General features: G+C 55.1%; 1 protein-coding gene across 1 annotated transcript in view; it reads left to right on the forward strand.

The window, feature by feature from the left end:
- The window catches only part of dnah2 (dynein, axonemal, heavy chain 2), a 242,216-nt gene that overhangs the window by 76,113 nt on the left and 139,610 nt on the right, over positions 1 to 26,493 (forward strand). The window contains 11 exon segments of the mRNA XM_070863165.1: positions 780 to 954; positions 3,377 to 3,540; positions 5,620 to 5,781; positions 7,960 to 8,063; positions 10,407 to 10,563; positions 14,199 to 14,281; positions 15,923 to 16,103; positions 17,334 to 17,472; positions 18,560 to 18,777; positions 21,531 to 21,629; positions 24,025 to 24,150. Of these exon segments, the coding sequence (XP_070719266.1) occupies positions 780 to 954; positions 3,377 to 3,540; positions 5,620 to 5,781; positions 7,960 to 8,063; positions 10,407 to 10,563; positions 14,199 to 14,281; positions 15,923 to 16,103; positions 17,334 to 17,472; positions 18,560 to 18,777; positions 21,531 to 21,629; positions 24,025 to 24,150 (1,608 nt within the window).

A 26,493-nucleotide genomic window follows, 5' to 3' on the forward strand; every position in this document is an offset into this window, starting at 1 on the left:
GTGTTGAGGAACAAAGGGATCTGGGAGTGCAGGTCCACAGATTCCTGAAGGTAGCAGGCCAGGTAGATAAGGTGGTTAAGAAGGCACACGGGATACTTGCCTTTATTAGCCGAGGCACAGAATACAAGAGCAGGGAGGTTTTCCTTGAACTGTATAAAACACTGGTTAGACCACAGCTGGAGTACTGCGTGCAGTTCTGGTCACCGCATTACAGGAAGGATGTGATTGCACTGGAGAGGGTACAGAGGAGATTTACCAGGATGTTGCCGGGACTGGAGAGTTTTAGCGATGAGGAAAGATTGGATAGGCTGGGGTTGTTTCCTTTGGAACAGAGGAGGCTGAGGGGAAACCTGATTGAGGTGTATAAAATGATGAGGGGCCGGGATAGAGTGGATAGGAAGGACCTGTTTCCCTTTAGCAGAGGGGTCAACAACCAGGGGGCATAGATTTAAAGTAAATGGGGGGAGGTTTAGAGGGGATTTGAGGGGAAATGTCTTCACCCAGAGGGTGGTGGGGGTCTGGAACTCACTGCCTGAAAGGGTGGTAGAGGCAGAAACCCTCACCACATTTAAAAAGTACCTGGATGTGCACCTGAAGTGCCGTAACCTACAGGGCTAGGGACCCAGAGCGGGAAAGTGGGATTAGGCTGGGTGGCTCTTGGTCGGCCGGCACGGACACGATGGGCCGAAATGGCCTCCTTCCGCGCTGTAGATTTTTCTGATTTACGATTCTCCCACTCTCTCTCTCTCTCTCTCTCTCTCTCTCTCTCTCTCGCACAGATCCAGCAGAGCTTGGAGTCACTGAACGGCGAATGGGTCAACTTCCAGCAGACCATCATGGACAGCGAGGCCATGCTGAAGAAGCAGAAGGAGAGGTTCAGGAGCGGCCTCATCCACTCGGCGGAGGACCTGAAGAGGAAGACTTCCAACGCCACGGAAGATTTTATCCAGAGAGGTTAGGCGGCGCTCGACAGGCTCCGCCCAGGCAGAGACCCCCGTTCCCTGCTCCTCTCACCCGCTCGTCATTCACAGTGCTGCAATATTCACCCAGCGCAGAGCGAGAAGGAACAAAGGGCTCGCAGTTGGGCCCCGCCGTGGTTGAGGCGGTGACCATGGCTGAGCGCCAGCCGGCAGTTGTCGCCTCAAACTGTGCAAAGTTCCGTTTTGCCGGCCAAAGGTGAGAGAGCAGCACTAAAAGTGGCGTTGTACACTCGCCCTCGGGCACCCACGGGGCGGGAGCTCAGGAGGCCCACCGAATTTCCCCAGCATGCTGCCGGCATTCGAGAGGGAAAAAAAGAAAAGTTTCCGACAATTTCCCTCACCCACACTTCCCCACTGGTCCCATTAATGCATAAATGCTAAAAGAAATAAATATAACCACTGACCTTGATCACTGGACATTCCCGTTCCGGGACCCCCGACGTCTCGCCACCAGAGCTTGGGGCCCAGGCAATAGAAGGCACGGCCACCGATGGTGGAGCGATTATAATCAGGGATGCTCAGGAGGGCAGAATTAGAGGAGCGCAGACATCTCGGCGGGTTGTGGGGCTGGAGGAGATTACAGAGATAGGGAGGGGGCGAGGGGCCATGGAGGGATTTGTAAACAAGGATGGGAATTTTGAAATCGAGGCGTTGCTTAACCGGGAGCCAATGTAGGTCAGCGAGCACAGGGGATGATGGGTGAGCGGGACTCGGTGCGAGTTAGGACACGGGGCAGCGAGCACAGTGGGTGATGGGTGAGCGGGACTCGGTGCGAGTTAGGACACGGGGCAGCGAGCACAGTGGGTGATGTGTGAGCGGGAGTCAATGCGAGTTAGGACACAGGGCAGCGAGCACAGGGGGTGATGGGTGAGCGGGACACGGGGCAGCGAGCACGGGGGGTGATGGGTGAGCGGGACTCGGTGCGAGTTAGGACATGGGGGCAGTGAGCACAGGGGGTGATGGGTGAGTGGGACTGGGTGCGAGTTAGGACACGGGGCAGCGAGCACAGGGGGTGATGGGTGAGCGGGACTTAGTGCGAGTTAGGACACGGGGGCAGCGAGCACAGGGGGTGATGTGTGAGCGGGAGTCAATGCGAGTTAGGACACAGGGCAGCGAGCACGGGGTGATGGGTGAGCGGGACACGGGGCAGCGAGCACGGGGGGTGATGGGTGAGCGGGACTCGGTGCGAGTTAGGACATGGGGGCAGTGAGCACAGGGGGTGATGGGTGAGTGGGACTGGGTGCGAGTTAGGACACGGGGCAGCGAGCACAGGGGGTGATGGGTGAGCGGGACTTAGTGCGAGTTAGGACACGGGGGCAGCGAGCACAGGGGGTGATGGGTGAGCGGGACTCGGTGCGAGTTAGGACACGGGGCAGCGAGCACAGTGAGTGATGGGTGAGCGGAACTCAATGCGAGTTAGGGCACAGGGGGTGATGGGTGAGCGGGACTCAGTGCGAGTTAGGACACGGGGCAGCGAGCACGGGGGGTGATGGGTGAGCGGGACTCGGTGCGAGTTAGGACATGGGGACAGTGAGCACAGGGGGTGATGGGTGAGTGGGACTGGGTGCGAGTTAGGACACGGGGCAGTGAGCACAGGGGGTGATGGGTGAGCGGGACTCAGTGCGAGTTAGGACACGGGGGCAGCGAGCACAGGGGGTGATGGGTGAGCAGGACTCGGTGCGAGTTAGGACACGGGGTCAGCGAGCACAGGGGGTGATGGGTGAGCCGGACTCAGTGCGAGTTAGGACACTGGGGCAGCGAGCACAGGGGGTGATGGGTGAGCGGGACTCGGTGCGAGTTAGGACACGGGGGCAGCGAGCACAGGGGGTGATGGGTGAGCGGGACTCGGTGCGAGTTAGGACACGGGGCAGCGAGCACAGGGGGTGATGGTTGAGCGGGACTTGGTGCGAGTTAGGACACGGGGCAGCAGAGTTTTGGATCACCTCTAGTTTACGTAGGGTAGAACGTGGGAGGCCAGCCAGGAATGCGTTGGAATGGTCAAGTCTGGAGGTAACAAAAGCACGGATGATGGCTTCAGCAGCGGATGAGCTGAGGCAGGGGTGGAGACGGGCGATGTTATGGAGGGGAAAATAATCGGGTTTAGTTATGCTATGTATATCTGGTCGGAAGCTCATTTCGGGGTCAAATAAGACACATGGGTACAGAAAGTTCTGCAGGGAGGCGGTGAACAGGATTGATTTAGTACAAAATTGTGGGGGTGGAGGGGGAGGGCAGTCGGAGCCTATGTGGTGATTTTCCTCACTGGCATTTATTAAGCCAGCGATGCTGGTGGTCTAAGCCTGCGAGAGGAGGCGACTCGCTCAACCACTGCACTGCCATCGAGGCCGAAGGTGTCCCTCCCAGTGTAACGGTCTGCCCTTTTGTCCCCTGTGCAGCTCCCTTCAGCAGCTCAATCAGCACCGAGGCTGCACTGGCAATGATCGCCGAACTACGGCACAACCTCGAAGTCCTGAAGCAGGAGGAAAACACCATTCGCAACGGCCTCAACGTCTTCAAGATCGAGCAGCCCTTGTCCAAGGAGCTACAGGCCCTGGAGAGGGTAAGGGGAGCGCAGGTCGTTCAATCACATGGCACAGGAGGGGGCCATTCGGCCCATCGTGCCCTGCCAGCTCTGTGAGCGAGCGATCCGACCAGTGCGCCTGTAATGTATTGGCTTCACGGGTTCTTTGCTTAAGGATTCGTAGCAACAATCTCCTAATCTGAGGAAGGACAGTCTTGCTATAGAGGGAGTGCAGCCAAGATTCACCAGACTGATTCCCCGGGATGGCAGGACTGACATATGAGGAGAGACTGGATCGACTGAGCCTGTATTCACTGGAATTTCGAAGGATGAGAGGGGATCTCATAGAAACATATAAAATTCTGACGGGACTGGACATGTTAGATGCAGGAAGAATGTTCCCGATGTTGGGGAAGTCCAGAACCAGGGGACACAGTCTAAGGCTAAGGGGTAAGACATTTAGGACCGAGATGAGGAGAAACTTCTTCACTCAGAGAATTGTGAACCTGTGGAATTCTCTACCACAGAGAGTTGTTGAGTCCAGTTCATTGGATATATTCAAAAGGGAGTTAGATATGGCCCTGACGGCTAAAGGGATCAAGGGGTATGGAGAGAAAGCAGGAATGGGGTACTGAAGTTGCATGATTAGCCATGATCATATTGAATAGTGGTGCAGGCTCAAAGGGCCGAATGGCCTACTCCTGCACCTATTTTCTATTTAACACATTGCTATTAAGAACTAGTTGGTTGTTTCTGCAAAGGGTTTATTAGCAAAGTGCTGCCCCTGGACAAGGGCCCAGGGGCAGCACGGGCCCAGCCCACACTGTGCTATATGTGTACGCACTAGATCCGTGCAGCAGAGCTGGTCTCCAGTCGTCCTGGTTAGCCCTTGCCACTGGACCAAGACCTCGCTCTGTCAAGCCCGTGTGGTGGCTGGTGTGCAACGGTCACCCCACGTTAAAACAATCCACCCACAGGCATCTTCCACCCTTCAGGATGTAGTTCGGGATCCGGAATATTAGGTCCTTCATTGAAACACCTGTGAACTCATCCCTTTTTGGTGTGGAAGCAAGTCATCCTCGCTTCGAGGGACTGCCTAATACTATACTATTAACAATCACACGACACATTACCAGTTCATCCACCAAGCTCACAACCACCTGCCCCATTGTGGATCCCCCGAACCCAACTAGCCGGGATTTTATTGAGTCGTGTGGACATCACGTGACATGGCTAAGCCACTCCCAACTCAACTGCTCTACGCTATTTTGGATAGAACTTTAGTAAGGACACTAGGACCCACACATTTCCAAATTAACCGGGATTTTTAAACGGTCAAATTAAATTAAAATTCTGCTTCCGGGGTTGATGATGCACTCCAGTCCCTCCGGTGCCCACCCCTCGCGGAAGGCCACAAGCAGACCGGTGGACACCGTGAGCATCAACAGCATACATTACACGCCCTGCTCTTTCCCCACAGCCCTGTGAATGTTTCCCCGTCAAGTATTTATCCAATTCCCGGTTTGAAAGTGACTATTGAATCTGCTCCCACCGCCCTTTCAGGCAGCGCGTTCCCGATCACAACAACTCGCTGCGTTAAAAACATTCTCCCCATCTCCCCCTCTGGTTCCATCGCCGATTATTGAAACTTATAAGATAATGAGGGGGCTCGACAAGGTGGATGCAGAGAGAATGTTTCCAGTCATAGGGGAAACTAAAACTCGGGGGCATACCCTCAGAATAAGGGGCCGCCCATTTAAAACTGAGAAATTTCTTCTTTGAGGGTGGTGAATCTGTGGAATTCACTGCCTCAGAGAGCTGAGGTGGCTGGGTCATTGAATATATTTAAGATGGAGATAGATTTTTGAGCGATAAGGGAGTAAAGGGAACAGGCAGGGAGGTGGAGCTGAGTCCATGATCAGATCAGCCACAATCTTATTAAATGGTGGAGCAGGCTCGAGGGGCCAAATGGCCGACCCCGGCTCCTGTTTCTGATGTTCTTAAATCTATGTCCTGAGTTTACCGACCGCCTCAGCCACTGGATACAGTTGCTGTTGATTTTATCCACGTATTGTTCACAACTGCGGGACATGTGGTGAAGTTTGCCTTGGTTTCCAGGACCTGGAATACCTTCAGCAGGCGTGGGAGGTCACCAAGCAATGGGACGAGTCGTGGTCGGAGTGGAAATGGGGCAAGTTCAGCACGCTGCAGACGCAGGTGATGGAGAACACCGCCATGGGGTACTACAGGAAGCTCAACAAGCTGAGCCAGATTCTCAAGGTATTTAACTCGCTCGCCTCTCACCCCTCTCCAACGTGCGTTACATTCCCTATTGGTTTACACACACAGGAACTTGCCGCCGATATATTTTGCTGCGCGCTTCAGCTAACACACCGACCAGAGGAAGACTTGAGAGACAATCACACGACACATTACCAGTTCATCCACCAGGCTCACAACCACCTGCCCCATTGTGGATCCCCGGAACCCAACTGGCCGGGGTTTTATTGAGTCGCGTGGACATCACGTGACTGGCTAAGCCACTCCCAACTCTTTTCAGCGCCTTTCACGACCTCAGGATGTCCCAAAGCGCTTTACAGCCAATGAAGTACTTTTGGAGCGCGCTCACTGTTGTAATGTGGGGAACGCGGCAGGCAATTTGCGCACAGCAAGCTCCCACACACAGCAATGTGATAATGACCGAATAATCCATATGTTGCTTGAAAGATAAATATTGGCCCCCAGGCCACCGGGGGAAGAACTCCCCCGCCCCCCCCCCCCCCCTTGCTCTTGTTTGCAATAGTGGCAGTCGGATCTTTTATGCTCCCACGGGAAGCCAGTGAGCCGGCTTTTAAGTAGAAAAAGCACGCGTGCGCGAATTCTGAACGGGCCACGCAGCCCGTCAAAGGGGACACGCGAGACAAAAGAAAATGAGTGGGCGCGTTTGACGCGAGGCCCTCTTCTCAGGTACAATGGAAGGTCGAGTGAAACCTGTTTAAACAGACGCTCCCCAAACACGAGACACTTATTGACAGTCCCGGATAACTGGCATGGTTAAAATATACCAGAGGCACTCGGAATCCACGGAAAATCTTGAATGCACCGAAGCCTTTAACAACTGAAAACACAGGTCTGTTACAAAACTGCTGTACCTGGAACTTTCACCGAGTCTGGGATCACCAGCGCCTCCCCTTATGGTTGGCATCCTTTCTGCTCCCCCCATCACCCCCAAATTCATTGCGCTTTGCAGCCGATGAAGTACTTTTGAAGTGTAGTCACTGTTGTAATGTGGCAGCCAATTTTGCGCACAGCAAGCTCCCACACACAGCAATGTGATAATGACCAGATAATCTGTTTTTGTTATGTTGATTGAGGGATAAATATTGGGCCCAGGACACCGGGGAGAACTCCCCTGTTCTTCTTCGAAATTGTGACCATCTTTTCTGTCCAACTGAGAGGGCAGAAGGGGCCTCGGTTTAACATCTCATCCGAAAGACTACATTTCCGACAGTGCGGCACTCCCTCAGTACTGCCCCTCCGACAGTGTGCCGCTCCCTCAGTACTGCCCCTCCGACAGTGCGGCACTCCCTCAGTACTGCCCCTCCGACAGTGCAGCACTCCCTCAGTACTACCCCTCTGACAGCGCAGTGCGGCGCTCCCTCAGTACTGCCCCTCCGACAGTGCGGCGCTCCCTCAGTACTGCTACCTCTGACAGTGCGGCGCTCCCTCAGTACTGCCCCTCCGACAGTGCGGCACTCCCTCAGTACTGCCCCTCCGACAGTGCAGCACTCCCTCAGTACAACCCCTCCGACAGCGCAGTGCGGCGCTCCCTCAGTACTGCCCCTCCGACAGTGCGGCGCTCCCTCAGTACTGCTACCTCCGACAGCGCGGCGCTCCCTCAGTACTGCCCCTCCGACAGCGCGGCGCTCCCTCAGTACTGCCCCTCCGACAGTGCGGCACTCCCTCAGTACTACCCCTCCGACAGTGCGCCGCTCCCTCAGTACTACCCCTCCGACAGTGCGGCGTTCCCTCAGTACTGCCCCTCCGACAGTGCAGCACACCCTCAGTACTGCCCCTCCGGCAGTGCGGCGCTCCCTCAGTCCTGCCCCTCCGACAGCGCAGTACGCGCTCCCTCAGTACTGCCCCTCTGACAGTGCGACGCTCCCTCAGTCCTGCCCCTCCGACAGTGCGGCACTCCCTCAGTACTGCCCCTCCGACAGCGCAGTACGCGCTCCCTCAGTACTGCCCCTCTGACAGTGCGACGCTCCCTCAGTACTGCCCCTCCGACAGTGCGGCACTCCCTCAGTACTGCCCCTACGGCGGGGCTTCAACCCACGACCCTCTGACTCAGAGGCCAGTGTGTGACCCACTGAGCCAGTGCCGAAGGTGCCGACAGTTTCCAAGGTTGACGATTGTGAGCAGAAAGGGTTAATGGCACGCTTATGTTGCACCCGTTAGGACAGGAACTGGGACATTATAACAGCGTCGAAGAACAAGGTGCAGCAGTTTAAGAAGACGATGCCACTGATTACAGACTTGCGGAACTCGGCCATGCGCGACAGGTGAGTTCGGAAAGCCCTTTCCCCCCCCCCCCCCCACCCCCCGTGTCGTTCGTTGTTCACGGTTACGCCAGCTCTCGCTTTGGCCCCGGGTCTGCACCCCTTGGGCCAGAGATTCGCTGGGACTCTGCCCCTCTCGAGGGCCGGAACAGGGGCGCTAAAGGGTTTGGAGCCGTGAGCGCCGCCATTCGTGCCGCCCGGCAGATTCAGTGTGCCGATACCAGCGGTGAGGAGTATCGCCCAGGATCGCCGCGCCGGCGTGTGGCTCGCCCCCGGTACCGACACGGCGGCAACATTTGTTTGCGGGGTTCTCGTAGCGCCCCCGTGCAGACCTATCCCGGGGCGCCAAGGGAGGGAATGTGACTGCAGGAGGGAAGTGGGAGTGATATTTTTATGTGATTTAACTTTATTTGGGGTGAGTAATGCATCGGGAATGTTGTTTGTGTATTTTTGTACCGATTCTTTTTTTTTTGTAGTGAGGCCTCTCTCAGGGCGCTCCGAGGCCGCCTCTTTAGCTCGGGATGTTCAGTTGCTCACCCGGCCCAGCGCCCTGAGATAACGCGTGCCTTAGCGTTCCGTCCCACTCTCGGGGCGCAACAATCGGATTTTGACACTTCCGTCGCTAACCATTTCCCGCCGCTAAATTTAGCGACTGTCAGCGCCTTAAAAAACCCTCCAGCCGAATTTCCAGCCCCAGGTATTTTAAACCCAGCTTCACACTGTGTTCCTGTGCTGCACGCAGCCCCGTTTCCTCTTCCGTGGTCTCAATCCTTGGCTCCAGTCTTCGGGCCCTCTGCCGGCCCCTTTTAACGGCCATGTAGCGGGGTTGAGGAGTCGGCGGGAAAGCAGGGCCGTCAAGGTGCTTCACAGTTACTTGCGTTATGTCTGTAATGTACCTATGAATGACTCCACGAGGCAACGTATTAGACTCAAACTGTGGGTGACCTTGGTCCTTTATTCGGAACCCCAGAGTGAGGCACAAGCAGGGTGGCTCCCCTTTTATACAGCCCCTGCCACCAGGGCAGGAAACCCCAGTCTCCACCAGTTGCACCCTCTAGTGGTGCCAGCATAGTATATACACAGTGTAAACCTTATGATAGCATATCAGGTAACAAGTGTCCATCTTATGCAACTATACAGTGACTACACAGAGAGTATATCTATAGTCTGCATATATATAACAACTTGTTTTTAAAGAAGAAACACCTTCGAGGGGGAAATTAAGTGTCTGAACCGCGCTGCCCTGGTTTTCCTTGCTTCGATATTAATGGAGGAAAATTAGGGCCTGGGTATTTCCTGACATGCTTGTGCAGCACAGGCAGAACAAGCAGCCATAGCTTTGATCGTGTCTGTACATTAAACTGTTAAATATGCTCCATGTCCTGTATTCAAAAAGTACGCTGGTATGGCTGGAGGGTTCTACATTACTTTAATCCATCAGAGGTCATGCCACCTGGCCTGTACAGAACCAGAGAAATCCAGCATTTCTACAGCGCCTTTCACAGTGTCCCACAAGCTTTACAGCCAATGAAGTGTCGGCACGGACGTTATTTAGGAAACACAACAGCCAATTTGCGCACAGCAAGCTCCCACAAACAGCAATGTGATAATGACCCAATTCATCTGTTTTAGTGATGTTGGTTGAGGGATAACTATTAGCCCCCGGATAGTGGGGAGAACTCCCCTGCTCTTCTTCGAAACACTGGTCGTGGGATCGGTTACAACTACCTGAGCAGGCAGACATTTAACGTCTAATCCGAAAGGCGGCACCTCAGTACCGCCCCTCCGACAGTGCGCCACTCCCTCAGTACTGTCCCTCCGACAGTGCGACGCTCCCTCAGTACTGCCCCTCCGACAGTGCGGCGCTCCCTCAGTACTGTCCCTCCGACAGTGCGACGCTCCCTCAGTACTGCCCCTCCGACAGTGCGACGCTCCCTCAGTACTGCCCCTCCGACAGTGCGACGCTCCCTCAGCATTGCCCCTCTGACAGTGCGGCGCTCCCTCAGTACTGCCCCTCCGACAGTGCGGCGCTCCCTCAGTACTGCCCCTCCGACAGTGCGGCGCTCCCTCAGTACTGCCCCTCCGACAGTGCGACGCTCCCTCAGCATTGCCCCTCTGACAGTGCGGCGCTCCCTCAGTACTGCCCCTCCGACAGTGCGGCGCTCCCTCAGTACTGCCCCTCCGACAGTGCGGCGCTCCCTCAGTACTGCCCCTCCGACAGTGCGGCGCTCCCTCAGTACTGCCCCTCCGACAGTGCGGCACTCCCTCCCTAAGCTTCTCCCCTTCAGTCTTTTTGAAGTAACGTTGAAACTGGTTCTTGATTTCCTTCCACTTACCAACTTTCAGACACTGGAACAGCATCAAGGATGAGGTGCAGAAAATGTTTGACCAAACCAGCGACGACTTCAACCTGGAGAAGATCATTGAGCTGGGCTTGGAGCAACACGCGGAGGCGATCAGCAGCATCTCCTCTGCTGCCAGCAAGGAGCTCTCCATTGAAATGGTAGGGGCAGCGATATGGCGGGCAAACCCCTTCCAGCTGGCTCAGTTCTGCTCCGTGCGTGGGGCCACATATCGTCAACAAGCTCCGCCACCCCCGACCCCCTTGTTGAGCAACGCAGCCGAGTGCCAGCAATGGTGACTCTTCAAAGTCCTCCCGCTTCCGCCTGAGCCAGCAGCTCCCCTCTGCAATATATTCTTGCTCCATCACTAACAAGCACACTACACACAAGATGGCTCCAAAACAGGAAACTGTCATGTGACTTTGCCACATGATCCATTATGCTTGACATCAGTAGTTGCAGTTCATCAGTAGCCCACCAGGTGAAGAAATACCACCAACGATGTCTCCGCAAGATCCTGCAAATCCCCCGGGAGGACAGACGCACCAACATTAGCGTCCTCGACCAGGCCAACATCCCCAGCATTGAAGCACTGACCACACTTGATCAGCTTCGTTGGGCAGGCCGCGTTGTCCGCATGCCAGACACGAGACTCCCAAAGCAAGCGCTCTACTCGGAACTCGTCCACGGCACGCGAGCCAAAGGCGGGCAGAGGAAACGTTACAAGGACACCCTCAAAGCCTCCCTGATAAAGTGCAACATCCCCACCGACACCTGGGAGTCCCTGGCCAAAGACCAGTCCGCCCTAAGTGGAGGAAGTGCATCCGGGAGAGCGCTGAGCTCCTCGAGTATCGTCGCCGAGAGCGTGCAGAAACCAAGCGGAAGGAGCGTACGGCAAACCAGTCCCACCCTCCCCTTCCCTCAGCTACTGTCTGTCCCACCTGTGACAGGGACTGTGGTTCTCGTATTGGACTGTTCAGCCACCTAAGGACTCATGCTAAGAGTGGAAGCAAGTCTTCCTCGATTCTGAGGGACTGCCTATGATGATGATGATGACTAGGTGGAGCATTAGTCCACCAGGTGGAGCTCTATATAACACTTCTCCCTCCTTAATGAAGAAGTAATCATCACAAAATAATCATCATACAAAATGTGAATGGTTATACACAACAAAAGATATGGACTTATTTTGCCATATTTACAAATCAAACTTAACCACTGGTTTTCTGTTCCGAAGAGGGTACCTCCACTCTTGAACAGAACTTTCCAAACTTGGTGTTGAACTTAGACTCCTTCTGGGTTGAGCCTGAGGAGAGTTTCTCTCCAAGGTCAGCCTTTGATCTACATTCTGACTGTCTACAACTTCAGACTCGGACTCAGACTTAAGTTCTGATTTTCTCTTGGACGTGTTTCTCGTGCATCTGATGTAGGATTTGCTCCTGGTATTCTACTTGTAACAAAACTCGTCCAATCCCCCCTGGTCGGTGTTGAGTTGGCAGTGGTCTCGGGGTAGACAGAGGGTGCTATAAGTGGCCCCAGTACTCTGGGCTCCAACAGGCAACAAGAAAGGTTGGCCAAGCCTTCCTGCCCCTGGTCTCGATTCAACATTCTCTGCTTAAAACTTTATCGAGATGGGCGCGATGCCCTCCAGGTGCGAATATCCTGTCGCCACTTGGCGGGTGATTTCTGGGGAGCCCGTTCTGGTTTTCTGATTGGCACTACCCCCGCGGCCAAGCCTCTACTCCGCTATCACGGACTCCAACAAACGGCCCCTTGATTGACCGGGGCAACGGTCAATTGGGCAGAGGTTCCAGTGTGGGTGTGCGGGGCCCAAAGGAGCTGTGTGCCCAGGTCAGTCTGTGCCTTCAGGAGGAGGGGTGGAAACTGGAGAGATTGAAGGGAGCGGCACTGGTACAGGGAGCGGCACTCGGCACAGGTACAGGGAGAGGCGAGGGTACAGGGAGAGGTACAGGGAGAGGCGAGGGTACAGGGAGAGGGTACAGGGAGAGGCGAGAGTACAGGGAGAGGTACAGGGAGAGGGGAGAGGTACAGGGAGAGGCGAGGGTACAGGGAGAGGCGAGGGTACAGGGAGCGGCGAGGGTACAGGGAGAGGTACAGAGAGAGGCGAAGGTACAGGGAGAGGCGAGGGTACAGGGAGAGGGTACAGGGAGAGGCGAGGGTACAGGGAGAGGGTACAGGGAGAGGCGAGGGTACAGGGAGAGGCGAGGGTACAGGGAGCGGCGAGGGTACAGGGAGAGGGTACAGGGAGAGGCGAGGGTACAGGGAGAGGTACAGGGAGAGGCGAGGGTACAGGGAGCGGCGAGGGTACAGGGAGAGGCGAGGGTACAGGGGGAGGCGAGGGTACAGGGAGAGGCGAGGGTACAGGGAGAGGCGAGGGTACAGGGAGCGGCGAGGGTACAGGGAGAGGGTACAGGGAGCGGCGAGGGTACAGGGAGAGGTACAGGGAGAGGCGAGGGTACAGGGAGAGGCGAGGGTACAGGGAGCGGCGAGGGTACAGGGGGAGGCGAGGGTACAGGGAGAGGCGAGGGTACAGGGAGAGGCGAGGGTACAGGGAGCGGCGAGGGTACAGGGAGAGGCGAGGGTACAGGGAGAGGGTACAGGGAGAGGCGAGGGTACAGGGAGAGGGTACAGGGAGAGGCGAGGGTACAGGGAGAGGTACAGGGAGAGGCGAGGGTACAGGGAGCGGCGATGGTACAGGGAGAGGTACAGGGAGAGGCGAGGGTACATGGAGAGGGTACAGGGAGAGGCGAGGGTACAGGGAGAGGTACAGGGAGCGGCGAGGGTACAGGGAGAGGTACAGGGAGAGGCGAGGGTACAGGGAGAGGCGAGGGTAGGGAGAGGCGAGGGTACAGGGAGAGGCGAGGGTACAGGGAGAGGCGAGGCGAGGGTACAGGGAGAGGCGAGGGTACAGGGAGAGGCGAGGGTACAGGGAGAGGCGAGGGTACAGGGAGCGGCGAGGGTACAGGGAGAGGTACAGGGAGAGGCGAGGGTACAGGGAGAGGCGAGGGTACAGGGGGAGGCGAGGGTACAGGGAGAGGCGAGGGTACAGGGAGCGGCGAGGGTACAGGGAGAGGCGAGGGTACAGGGAGAGGCGAGGGTACAGGGAGAGGGTACAGGGAGAGGCGAGGGTACAGGGAGAGGCGAGGGTACAGGGAGAGGTACAGGGAGAGGCGAGGGTACATGGAGAGGGTACAGGGAGAGGCGAGGGTACAGGGAGAGGTACAGGGAGCGGCGAGGGTACAGGGAGAGGCGAGGGTACAGGGAGCGGCGAGGGTACAGGGAGAGGTACAGGGAGAGGCGAGGGTACAGGGAGAGGCGAGGGTAGGGAGAGGCGAGGGTACAGGGAGAGGCGAGGGTACAGGGAGAGGCGAGGGTACAGGGAGAGGCGAGGGTACAGGGAGAGGCGAGGGTACAGGGAGAGGCGAGGGTACAGGGAGAGGCGAGGGTACAGGGAGAGGCGAGGGTACAGGGAGAGGCGAGGGTACAGGGAGAGGCGAGGGTCCGAGGCGAGGGTACAGGGAGAGGGTACAGGGAGAGGCGAGGGTACAGGGAGAGGTACAGGGAGAGGCGAGGGTACAGGGAGAGGGTACAGGGAGAGGCGAGGGTACAGGGAGAGGGTACAGGGAGAGGCGAGGGTCCAGGGAGAGGCGAGGGTATTTCTGTCCCAGCGTCAGTGAGACAGACTTGAGCTGAAAGCCCGAGAACAACGCTGGGTTTTTACTGACCGGTGTTAGCAATGCGTTAAACTGATTGGCTCTCCATCATCTCTCAACAGGCCTTGGAATCAATGAAAAAAACCTGGGAAGTTACAACTCTTGATCTTCTGCCTTACAAGGACAAAGGCCATTTTAAGCTGAGGTGGGTCCTTCACACTAACTACAACTTGTATTTGTATAGCGCCTTTAACCTAGTAAAAGGTCCCAGGGCGCTTCACAGGAGAGATTATCAAACACAATTTGACACCGAGCCGCATGACATATTAGGGACAGGCGACCACAAGCTGGGTCACAGAGGTCGGTTTTAAGGGGCGTCTTAAAGGAGGGGAGAGAGGTGGAGAGGTTTAGTGAGGGAATCCCAGAGTTCGGGCCCAGGCAGCTGAAGGAACGGCTACCGATGGTGGAGCGATGGAAATTGGGGGATGCACGAGAGGGCAGAATTGGAGGAGCGCAGAGATCTCGGGGAGTTGTGGGGCTGGAGGAGATTACAGAGATAGGGAGTCTGCCCCCACACACTCACACACATCATAGGCAGTCTCTCGGGATCGAGGAAGACTTGCTTCCACTCTTAACACGAGTCCTGAGGTGACTGAACAGTCCCAATACGAGAGCCACAGTCCCTGTCACAGGTGGGACAGACAGTGGTTGAGGGAAGGGGTGGGTGGGACTGGTTTGCCGCACGCTCCTTCCGCTGCCTGTGCTTGGTTTCTGCATGCTCTCGGCGACGAGACTCGAGGTGCTCAGCGCCCTCCCGGATGCACTTCCTCCACACACACTCATACACACACACACTCATACACACACACACTCCCACACACACACTCCCACACACACTCACACACATTCCCTCTCTCACTCTCACACTCTCACTCTTTCACTCACACACACACACACACACACACACACACACACACACACTCTCTCTCTCTCTCTCTCTCTCTCTCTCTCTCACACACACACACTCCCACACACACTCACACACATTCCCTCTCTCACTCACACACTCTCACTCTTTCACTCACACACACACACACACACTCACTATCTCTCTCTCTCTCACACTCACTCTCTCACTCCCACTCTCACTCCCACTCTCTCTCTCTCCCTCTCACACACACACACACACACACACACACAAAGCTTTGATAAACCTCTCGAGCCCAGATGAAAATCCCAGATCCTTGCTCGAAGCCTATTAATTTGCAAAAAGAAATGCAGCCAGGCAGCACAGCCAAGAAACGAAAGCCCGAAGGACGAAACATTAAGCGTCTGTGCAAAACCTACTAACTGCTAACAGATGTTTTGCTGCTGCCTTAAGATGTTACACGTGTGAGCCTGGCCAGGACCTGTCCTCTCCCTCTAATTTGTGATTGTGCTGCTCGCGGTTAATGGCTCCCACTCTGACCGAAAGCTGTGCCGTTCATTCGAACGCGCCGGGTGCACGATGCAGATGGTTGGCAAGTGTACCGGCAGCGGTGACGGGCTCTCAGCCGGGCAGTGCGCACGTGCTGGCCGTAGACACACGGCCCTCTGCGAGCAGGGCTTGCCGGTGTCGGTGAAGGGGGAACTGCCGTTGACTTGTCGGACGTGTCTAACCGCCCTGCTGCCGGTGCCTGGCTCCTGTGCAGATGTGGTTCTCCCCGACTCCCCCTCCACCGCCCTCGAGGGCCCCTCCCGCCACCTCTCACCATGAATGCCCGATTCCCAGCCCGCCGTCCGGTGAATGCGAGCAGTCGCTCCGGCGACGCTGACGTGTTTTTTTGTTTTAAATTTTGCTGTGCAGGGGAACCGATGAGATCTTCCAAGTGCTGGAGGAAAACCAGCTCACGCTGTCGACCATGAAGTCTTCCCCCTACTTGAGGGCCTTCGACAAGCTGGTGGATTATTGGGAGCGGTGCCTCTCGCTGATTCTGGAGGTGATCGAGATGATCCTGACTGTACAGAGGCAGTGGCTGTACCTGGAGGTAATGGGCACCAGCGCACGGTGCTGACCAATGGGCATCGCCGGCTCGCCATCATCACCGGCAGTCCCTCGGAGCCGAGGATGACTTGCTTCCACACTAACACGAGTTCTCCAGTGACTGAAGAGTCCAATGCGGGACCTCCAGTCTCTGTCGTAGATGGTGGTTGGAGGGACGGGTGGGCAGGGAGCCTGGGTTGCCACGCGTTGCTTCCGCTGTTTGCGCTTGGCTTCCGCACGCTCCCGGCGAAGAGATTCCCGGATGCTCCTCCTCCACTTTGGGCGGTCTTGGGGCCAGGGACTCCCAGGTGTCGGTGGGGCTATTACACTTTTTCAAGGAGGCTTTGAGGGTGTCCCTGAAACGTTTCCTCTGCCCACCTGGGGCTCGCTTGCCGCATAGGAGTTCCGCGTAGAGCGCTTGTTTCAGGAGTCTCGTGTCGGGCAATCAATGCATCGTCCTGCTTTAATTAGAAAAAGAAAGACTTGCATTTATATCGCGCCTTTCACGACCACCGGACGTCCCAAAGTGCTTTACAGCCAATGAAGTTCTTTTGGAGTGTAGTCACTGTTGTAATGTGGGAAACGCAGCAGCCAGTTTGCGCACAGCAAGCTCCCACACACAGCAATGTGATAATGACCCAGATCATCTGTTCTTGTTATGTTGATTGAGGGATAAATATTGGCCCCAGGACACCGGGGAGAACTCCCCCTGCTCCTTTTCGAAATAGGATATTTTACGTCCGCCTGAGAGGGCAGACGGGGCCTCGGTTTAACGTCTCGTCCGACAGACGGTCGTATCAATTTGCATGCTGCTCAAGGTAAGGAATTGGGGCCCCCTCCGCTTCCGGCAGCAAGCACCGGTACAAGCGCGAGCTTATTGCAGAGAAGAGCTTGCGGCACCGATACCCTCCGGTCCAAACAACCAGGAGCAATTCCCCTTGTCGCTAAATCATAAAAGGCGTGCAGAGCCGGTTGATGCCGCTTTGCTGCCAGTCGGGAGGGACAGCGGCCTTGCACTGAGCGATAGACGAACGCTCGGCTCGGGGCTGAGCCGTACGGACCCCGCGAGGGTCCCGGGATCACCTTCCCGCCCACGCTCCGGCCGCCGATCGGGGGGTGGGGGGGGGGGGCCGGGAATGGCGGGCCCCAGCGGCAGTCCCGGGGGAGGCAGCGGGAGGCCAGCAACGGCATGTAACAAGCCCCCCCCCAACCCGGGGTTTTGCTTTTGCCGCAGAACATATTCCTCGGTGAGGACATCCGGAAGCAGCTCCCCCGAGAGTCAGCCGAGTTCGACAACGTCGACGCACTGTGGAAAGTGATCATGCAGCGCCTGGTCCACGGACCCAACGCCCTCAAAGCAACCCATTACCCAGGTACAGCAGTCAATTAGAAAGGCTTGTGGAATGTCGGCCTTTTTGCAGGGAAGAGGTGGTCTGGAATACACAGGGGAGGAAGTGTTGCTTCCGTTTATATAAAGTTCAGGTCCGGAGTAACGGCGTCCAGTCCTGGGCCCCGCCCCTCAGGGAGGGTATATCGGCCTCGGAGGGGGAGCAGATGCCCCAGACCGATACCCGGGGCTGAAAGGGTTAAATGACGAGGGCAGGTCCCACAGACTGGGCCTTGTGTTCCCTCGAGTGTAGAAGGTTAAGGGGCGATCTAATCGAGGGGTTGACGGGGTAGAGAGAGAGAAACTATTCCCTCTGGTGGGGGGAGTCCAGAACAAGTGGGACGTCACCTTAAAATTAGAGCCAGGCCGTTCAGGGTGATGTCAGGAAACACTTCTTCACTTGCCTTTATTAGCCGAGGCATTGAATACAAGGGTTATGCTTGAAACATGGAAACAGAAAATAGGTGTAGGAGTAGGCCATTCGGCCCTTCGAGCCTGCACCACCATTCAATATGATCATGACTGATCATGCTCAGTACCCCATTCCTGCTTTCTCTCCATACCCCTTGATCCCTTTAGCCATAAGGGCCATATCTAACTCCCTCTTGAATATACCTAACGAACTGGCCTCAACAACTTTCTGTGCTAGAGAATTCCACAAGTTCACAACTCTCTGAGCGAACTGTATAAAACACTAGTTAGGCCACAGCTGGAGTACTGCGTGCAGTTCTGGTCACCACATTACAGTAAGGATGTGATTGCACTGGAGAGGGTACAGAGGAGATTTACTAGGATGTTGCCTGGACTGGAGAATTTTAGCGATGAGGAAAGATTGGATAGGCTGGGTCTGTTTTCTTTGGAACAGAGGAGGCTGAGGGGAGATCTTATTGAGGTGTATAAAATGATGAGGGGCCTGGATAGAGTCGGTAGGAAGGACCGTTTCCCTTGGCAGAGGTGTCAACAACCAGGGGGCATGGATTTAAAGTACTTGCTCCCCCGGAGTGAAGCGGTTTGAGGCACTGTTTTCTGGGAGTGGTGTAGAAACACGAGCTTGACTTTGTTGCCTCCCGCAGGTCTCCTGGACATGCTGAACAGCATGAACGGGAAGCTGGAGGAGATTGAGAAATCGCTGGACATGTACCTGGAGACCAAGCGACAGATCTTCCCCCGCTTCTACTTCCTGTCCAACGACGACCTGCTGGAGATCCTGGGACAGTCTCGCAACCCGCCTGCCGTCCAGCCCCACATGAAGAAATGCTTCGACAACATCAAAACCCTAAAAATGCAAAAGGTAGGGGCACGCACGGCCATCGCCGACCTCCGTTATCCAGCTCGGCTACAAGAGCTGGGACTCTTCAGCAAAGCGCAGACTGAGTGGTGATCTGATCGAGGCTTGTAAGCTGATGAAGGGAATAGATTGTGTTCTAGTTGAACAGTACGGGTGTCTAGGGTTATGCGGAGCAGGCGGGGAAGTGGATCTGAGCCCAGGATCAGATGAGCCATGATCTCATTGAATGGCGGAGCAGGTTCAAGGGGCCGAATGGCCGACTCCTGCTCCTATTTCTTATGTTCACCTCGTAATAAGAGATTTGGGTGTCCCTTGTGCAAGAAACACAGAAAGCTCACATGCAGGTACAGCAAGCAATAAGGAAGGCAAATGGCATGTTGGCCTTTATTGCAAGGGGGTTGGAGTATAAGAGTAAGGAAGTCTTGCTACAATTGTACAGGGCCTTGGCGAGACCACACCTGGGGTAGTGTGCACAGTTTAGGTCTCCATCGCTAAGGAAGGATATACTTACCTTGGAGACGGTGCAACGAAAGTTCACTAGATTGATTCCTGGGATGGGAGGGCTGTCTTATGAGAAGAGATTGAGCAGATTAGACCTATAAGGCCCAAGTTTCCACACGGAAAAAAACGGGCGCCCCTCCGAGCTGGGCGCCCGTTTTTCGCGCCTAAAACGGCGCCTAAAAAAAACCTCGCGATTCTGGAGCGCCCTGCAGCTCCTTGTCTGCCTGGCGCGGCGCCCAGGGGGGCGGAGTCTACACTCGCGCCGATTTTGTAAGTGGGTGGGGGCGGGTACTATTTAAATTAGTTTTTTTCCTGCTGGCAACGCTGCGCGTGCGCGTTGGAGCGTTCGCGCATGCTCAGTGTGAAAAAAAACATCGGCACTCGGCCATTTTTGTAGTTCTTTGTAGCTGTTTAATTTTTGAACATTTTTTAATAAAAGCACATTCACATCAGCACATCACACACTTGCAGCCTTCTCACTGTCTCCTTCCCCCCCCCCCCCACCCGGGAACGAACGGCTGTTTCCAACCCCCCCCCCCCTCCCGCTCAGCGGCAACGAATGGCTATCTCCCCCCCCCCCCCTCCCGCTCAGCGGCAACGAATGGCTATCTCCCCCCCCCCTCCCGCTCAGCGGCAACGAATGGCTATCTCCCCCCCCCCCCTCCCGCTCAGCGGCAACGAATGGCTATCTCCCCCCCCCCCTCCCGCTCAGCGGCAACGAATGGCTATCTCCCCCCCCCCCTCCCGCTCAGCGGCAACGAATGGCTATCTCCCCCCCCCCCCCCCTCCCGCTCAGCGGCAACGAATGGCTATCTCCCCCCCCCCCCTCCCGCTCAGCGGCAACGAATGGCTATCTCCCCCCCCCCTCCCGCTCAGCGGCAACGAATGGCTATCTCCCCCCCCCCTCCCGCTCAGCGGCAACGAATGGCTATCTCCCCCCCCCCCCCCTCCCGCTCAGCGGCACGAACGGCTTTCTCCCCCCCCCCCCCCTCCCGCTCAGCGGCAACGAATGGCTATCTCCCCCCCCCCCCTCCCGCTCAGCGGCAACGAACGGCTTTCTCCCCCCCCCCCCCCTCCCGCTCAGCGGCAACGAATGGCTATCTCCCCCCCCCCTCCCGCTCAGCGGCAACGAATGGCTATCTCCCCCCCCCCCCCCTCCCGCTCAGCGGCAACGAATGGCTATCTCCCCCCCCCCCCCCTCCCGCTCAGCGGCACGAACGGCTGCAGCATTCTCCCTGGCTGAAGCACTTTCACACAGGTAGGAAGATGGTTTATTTAATCTTTTCTTTGCTTATAAATGTTTATTCAGGTTGGATTTATTTGTATAAGTATAAATAAGGATTTATTATAGAATTTAATGAGTTCCCTTCCCCCCCCCCCCCCCTCGTTCCCGACGCCTAATTTGAAACCTGCGCCTGATTTTTTTAATGCGCAGAACAGGTTTTTTCAGTTCTACAAAAATCTTCATTTGCTCCATTCTACTTTAGTTTGGAGTACGTTTTCACTGTGGAAACTTTCAAATCAGGCGTCAGTGGCCGGACACGCCCCCTTTTGAAGAAACAATTCTGTTCCAAAATAGAACTGTTCTACCTGACTAGAACTGCAGAAAAAAAAATGTGGAGAATTGTGATTTCTAAGATAGTCCGTTCTCCACCAGTTGCTCCTAAAAATCAGGCGCAAATCAGGTGGAAACTTTGGCACATACTCTCTGGAGTTTAGAAGAATGAGAGGCGATCTCAGTGAAACATACCAGATTCTGAGGGGGATCGACAGGGTAGATGCAGGGAGGATGTTTCACTCCCCCGGGCTGGTGAGTCCAGAACCAGGGGTCACACAGTCTCAGGATAAGGGGGCGGCCATTTAGGACTGAGATGAGGAGGAATTTCTTCACTCAGAGGGTGGTGAATCTTTGGAATTCTCTGCCCCAGAGGGCTGTGGAGGCTGAGTCTCTGAGTATATTCAAGGCTGAGGTCGATAGATTTTTGGAGTCGAGGGACATGGGGATTGGGCAGGAAAGTGGAGTTGAGGTCGAAGATCAGCCGTGATCTTATTGACTGGTGGAGCAGACTCGAGGGGCCGAATGGCCGGCTCCTGCTCCTAAGTCTGATGTTCTTGGTGTGCCGGCCCACAGATTATCCATGGTGGGTCTGAACAGGTGGGGGTGTGGTGTGCCGGCTGAGCACTGCAACCACACCAGCCGAGCGTCCGGATTTCCACTGACCGAGCTAACTCGCGCTCTGACCCTGTCTCTCTAGGTCGGGACCACCAACAAGATGGAGGCGGCGGGAATGTTCTCGGCTGACGGGGAGTACGTGGAGTTCAAGCATCCCACCCTGCTGGAGGGTCCAGTGGAGGTACGGAGACCTGCGTCGTCGGGGTCTCGCCCGCACCGCGGCCGTCTCGCACCGCTCGACGCGGACACAATCCGCCATCTCACCGCGGCGGTCGGAGATCCGCGCCCCCCCCCCCCCCGACCCCCCACTCATCCAGTACAGGATACCAGGGGTCATTCCTTGCCAGAAATGGGGCTACCCACCCGGCATTCCGAGTGACTGCAGCTCTTTACCAGGATCGTGGCATCACCTCAAACGTTCGACCATCCCGCCCCGCCCCGCAGCAACAGGGTAGCTGAATTGTCGGGAGAAATCGGAAAATAAGAGTCGAAATGGAACAGAGGAGCAAAGGGATCTGGGGGGTGGGGTACAGGTTCATTGATCATTAAACTAACAGTGCAGGTTAACTAGGCCATAAACATGCAAACCAAGCATTGCGGCCCATGTCGAGAGGAATAGAAATGAAAAAATAGAGAAGTTATGTTTAACGTGCATCAAACCTTGGAGACAGTTCTGGTCTGCATATACCTGGGTTAGACCACTTGCAGCACTGTGCACAGTTCTGGTCTCCATATACCTGGCTTAGACCACACTTGGAGCACTGTGCACAGTTCTGATCTCCATATACCGTGGTTAGAGCACACTTGGAGCACTTTGCACAGTTCTGGTCTCCATTTACCTGGGTTATACCACACTTGGAGCACTGTGCACAGTTCTGGTCTCCATATACCTTGGTTAGACCACACTTGGACCACTGTGCACAGTTCTGGTCTCCATATACCTTGGTTAGACCACACTTGGACCACTGTGCACAGTTCTGGTCTCCGTATACCTTGGTTAGACCACACTTGGACCACTGTGCACAGTTCTGGTCGTCTTATTGAAAAAAAAATATTGAGGATGGGAGAAGGTGCATAAAAGATTGACAGAGATACGAGAACTGAGAGGGTACACCTATCAGGGTAGGCTGAACAGGCAGGGGCTCTTTTCTCTAGAAAAGAGAAGGCCGAGGGGTGAGCTGATCGAGATCTTTATTATGACGGGGATCGATAGGGTAGACATAGAGAAGATGTTTCCAGTTGTGGGGGAGACCAGAACTCGGGGCCATCAATATAAGGCAGTCACTGATAAACCCAATGGGGAATTCAGGAGAAACGTCTTTACCCAGAGAGCAGTGAGAATGTGGAACTTGCTGCCACAGGGAGGGGTTGAGGCGAATAGTATCGATGCATTTAAGGGGAAGCTGGATAAACACACGAGGGAGAAAGGAGAAAGCATGCTCACTCGCGCCTACTCTCATTGGGGACTGAACCAAAACCCCAGCTCCCGATCCCAGGCCGACCACAGCCAATTGCAGCCCTGCTAACACCCTGACTGAGACCCACTAGCTCAGCACGGGCCGAGGGGGGCTTTCCAGGTCTGTGTGTGTGTGAGTGTGTAGAGTGTGTGTGTGCACGCGCGCGTGTGTGTATAAAGTGTATGTGTGTTTGTGTATAGAGTGAGCGTGTGTGTGTGTATAGAGTGAGCGTGTGTGTGTGTGTATATAGAGTGAGAGTGTGTGTGTATAGAGTGAGAGTGTGTAGAGTGAGTGTGTGTGTGTATAGAGTGAGAGTGTGTAGAGTGTGTGTGTGTGTGTATATAGAGTGAGTGTGTGTGTGTATAGAGTGAGAGTGTGTAGAGTGAGTGTGTGTGTGTATAGAGTGAGAGTGTGTAGAGTGAGTGTGTGTGTGTATAGAGTGAGAGTGTGTAGAGTGTGTAGAGTGTGTAGAGTGTGTAGAGTGTGTAGAGTGTGTAGAGTGTGTAGAGTGTGTAGAGTGTGTAGAGTGTGTAGAGTGTGTGGAGTGTGTGTGTGTATATAGAGTGTGTGTGTGTGTATAGAGTGAGAGTTTGTGGAGAGTATGTGTGTGTATATAGAGTGTATGTGTGTGTGTAGAGTCTGAGAGTGTGTGTATATAGAGTCTGAGAGTGCGTGTCTGTGTATATAGAGTGTGTGTATGTGTATAGAGTCTGAGAGTGCGTGTGTGTGTGTATAGAGTCTGAGAGTGCGTGTGTGTGTATATAGAGTGTGTGTGTGTGTATAGAGTCTGAGAGTGCGTGTGTGTGTGTATAGAGTCTGAGAGTGTGTGAGTGTAGAGTGTGTAGAGCCTGAGAGTGTGTGAGTGTAAGTGTAGAGTGTGTGTGTAGAGTCTGAGAGTGTGTGTGTGTGTATGTAGAGTTTGTGTGTGTGTGTGTGTGTAGAGTGTGAGTGTGAGAGTGCGTGTGTAAGTGAGTGTGTGTGTGTGTGTAGAGTCTGAGAGTGCGTGTGTGTGTGAGTGCCTCAGCTACTGCTTGCCAACCTTGCTGAATGTTAAACAACATGGGACTGACTTCTGCTCCTCGCTCTTGTGTTGCTGTGATATATTATCTCTTCCCTCAGGCTTGGCTCTGCGACGTGGAACGCACCATGCGATTTAGTCTCAAAGACATGCTGAAAGAGTGCCGCTTGGCTCTGAAGAAATTACTCACCAAACGGGACAAGTGGGTGAAGGAGTGGCCCGGTCAGGTCAGTGGTGAGATTATCGCTCCGCTCGGCTGCAACATTACTGTCATGTATGTAACCCGTGTATAATCTGACCTAAATTGTACACCGTGAGAACACTGACCACTAGGTGGGAGACACTCCTAACCTGGACCTTCAGGTATAAAAGGGGAAGCTCCACCCACCTTCATCATTTGAGTGCTAAGGAATAAAGGACAGGTCACAGACTGACCTTCTCTCAAGCATGGGCCTCGTGTGCATTTATGCTGTGTAGTAAGGACGTATCAATGGCGACGAGAAACTGGGATTTAAACCACGCGAGCATGGCCACTAGCAGAACAGACGAGAGGTACTGTGTTAAGGAATGGTTGGGACAGAGATTCAACATTGTTAAAGCAGCACACAGTTCTCCAGGCAGACAAGGGCAATCGGACATGCCCCAACATGTAGTCGAACCCAGAGGGGGAGTTCGACAGAGACAATGGCAAGCTGAACGGCGATTCACGCCATTGCAAGGGACAATGCGGCCAGTAATGGGGCCATCAACACCTGTTAATGGTGCACTCAAGGAGAGTCACAGGGGCAGTCAGGGACGATCGACTGGCAAGGGACCTTTTGTTTCAAACAACAGCTCATGTTGGAGGCGTGGAGGCACACACTCAGCCGGAGTTTGCAGAGATGAGCAAAATACCTGCAGAAATTGCAGAAGTGAACGCTGGGGGAAATCGCTTGAAGCTGAAGTTCAGCGAGTTCATGTGGAGCACGTATACAGTTCATACACCAGGACGCCACCGATAATGATGAAAGTGCTCCTCAATGGCATCCCAGTATCAATGGGGCTAGACACGGGGGCCAGCCAGTCCCTGATGGGTATCAAACAGTTCGAAAAGTTGTGGGCGTCCAAGGCCAGGAGGCCAAAATTATCGCCGATTGACGCACAGCTACGGACATACACAAAGCAGATCATTCCGGTGCTAGGCAGTGCCACAGTAGTCGTGACCCACAAAGATTCGGAGAACAGGTTGCCACTCTGGATTGTCCCGGGGGACGGTCCCACACTACTGGGGAGGAGTTGGCTTGCTGTCATGAACTGGAAATGGGGCGATGTCAATGCAATTTCCTCTGTGGAGCGAGAATCATGCTCACAGATCCTGGACAAATTTGACTCATTATTTCAACCCGGCATCGGCACTTTCATGGGGGCCAAGGTAGTGATTCACATAAACCCGGACGCCAGGCCAGTACATCACAAGGCCAGAGCGGTGCCGTACATGATGCGGGAAAAGATAGAAGGCGAATTGGACCGCCTGCTGAGGGAAGGCATCATCTCGCCAGTCGAATTCAGTGACTGGGCGAGCCCGATTGTGCCGGTGCTCAAGGCGGATGGGTCGGTCAGGATATGTGGTGATTACAAGGCCACCATCAATCGGGTGTCACTCCAAGACCAGTACCCGCTACCGAGAGCGGAGGACCTCTTTGCGACGCTATCCGGTGGCAAACTGTTTTCAAAATTGGACCTGACCTCAGCTTACATGACCCAGGAGCTGGCGAGTGAGTCGAAGAAGCTGACCACCATCACGACACTCAAGGGGTTGTTTGAGTACAACAGATGTCTGTTCGGGATTCGCTCGGCCGCCGCGATCTTCCAACGAAATATGGAAAGCCTCCTCAAGTCGATTCCAGGGACGGTGGTTTTTCAGGACGACATCCTCATCACGGGTTACGATACTGAAGAACACCTCCACAACCTGGAGGAGGTGCTATGCAGACTGGACCGGGTAGGGCTGCGACTGAAAAAGGCGAAGTGCGTCTTCCTAGCTCCAGAGGTAGAATTCCTGGGGAAGAGGGTAGCAGCAGACGGGATCAGCCCTACTGCGTCCAAGACGGAAACGATCCAGAGAGCACCCAGACCCCGTAACACGACGGAGCTGCGTTCGTTCCTGGGGCTCCTGAACTATTTTGGTAACTTTCCTCCCAAATTGAGCACGCTGCTAGAGCCGCTACACGTGCTCCTACGCAAAGGTCGCGAATGGGTCTGGGGGGACAGCCAGGAAAGGGCTTTTAATAGAGCACGCAATTTGTTATGTTCCAACGATCTGTTAACACTATACGACCCATGTAAGAAACTTGTGTTAACGTGCGATGCGTCGTCCTATGGTGTCGGGTGTGTGTTGCAGCATGTCACTGCCAAGGGTCAGTTACAGCCGGTAGCTTATGGCTCCAGGAGTCTGTCCCTGGCAGAAAGGGGTTACGGGATGGTAGAAAAGGAGGCGCTCGCATGTGTATATGCTGTAAAGAAAATGCACCAGTACCTGTTTGGCAGGAAATTTGAGCTGGAGACAGATCACAAACCCCTAACGTCCCTTT

This window comes from Pristiophorus japonicus, chromosome 20, assembly GCF_044704955.1.
Source record: "Pristiophorus japonicus isolate sPriJap1 chromosome 20, sPriJap1.hap1, whole genome shotgun sequence".
Classification (NCBI taxonomy): domain Eukaryota; kingdom Metazoa; phylum Chordata; class Chondrichthyes; family Pristiophoridae; genus Pristiophorus; species Pristiophorus japonicus.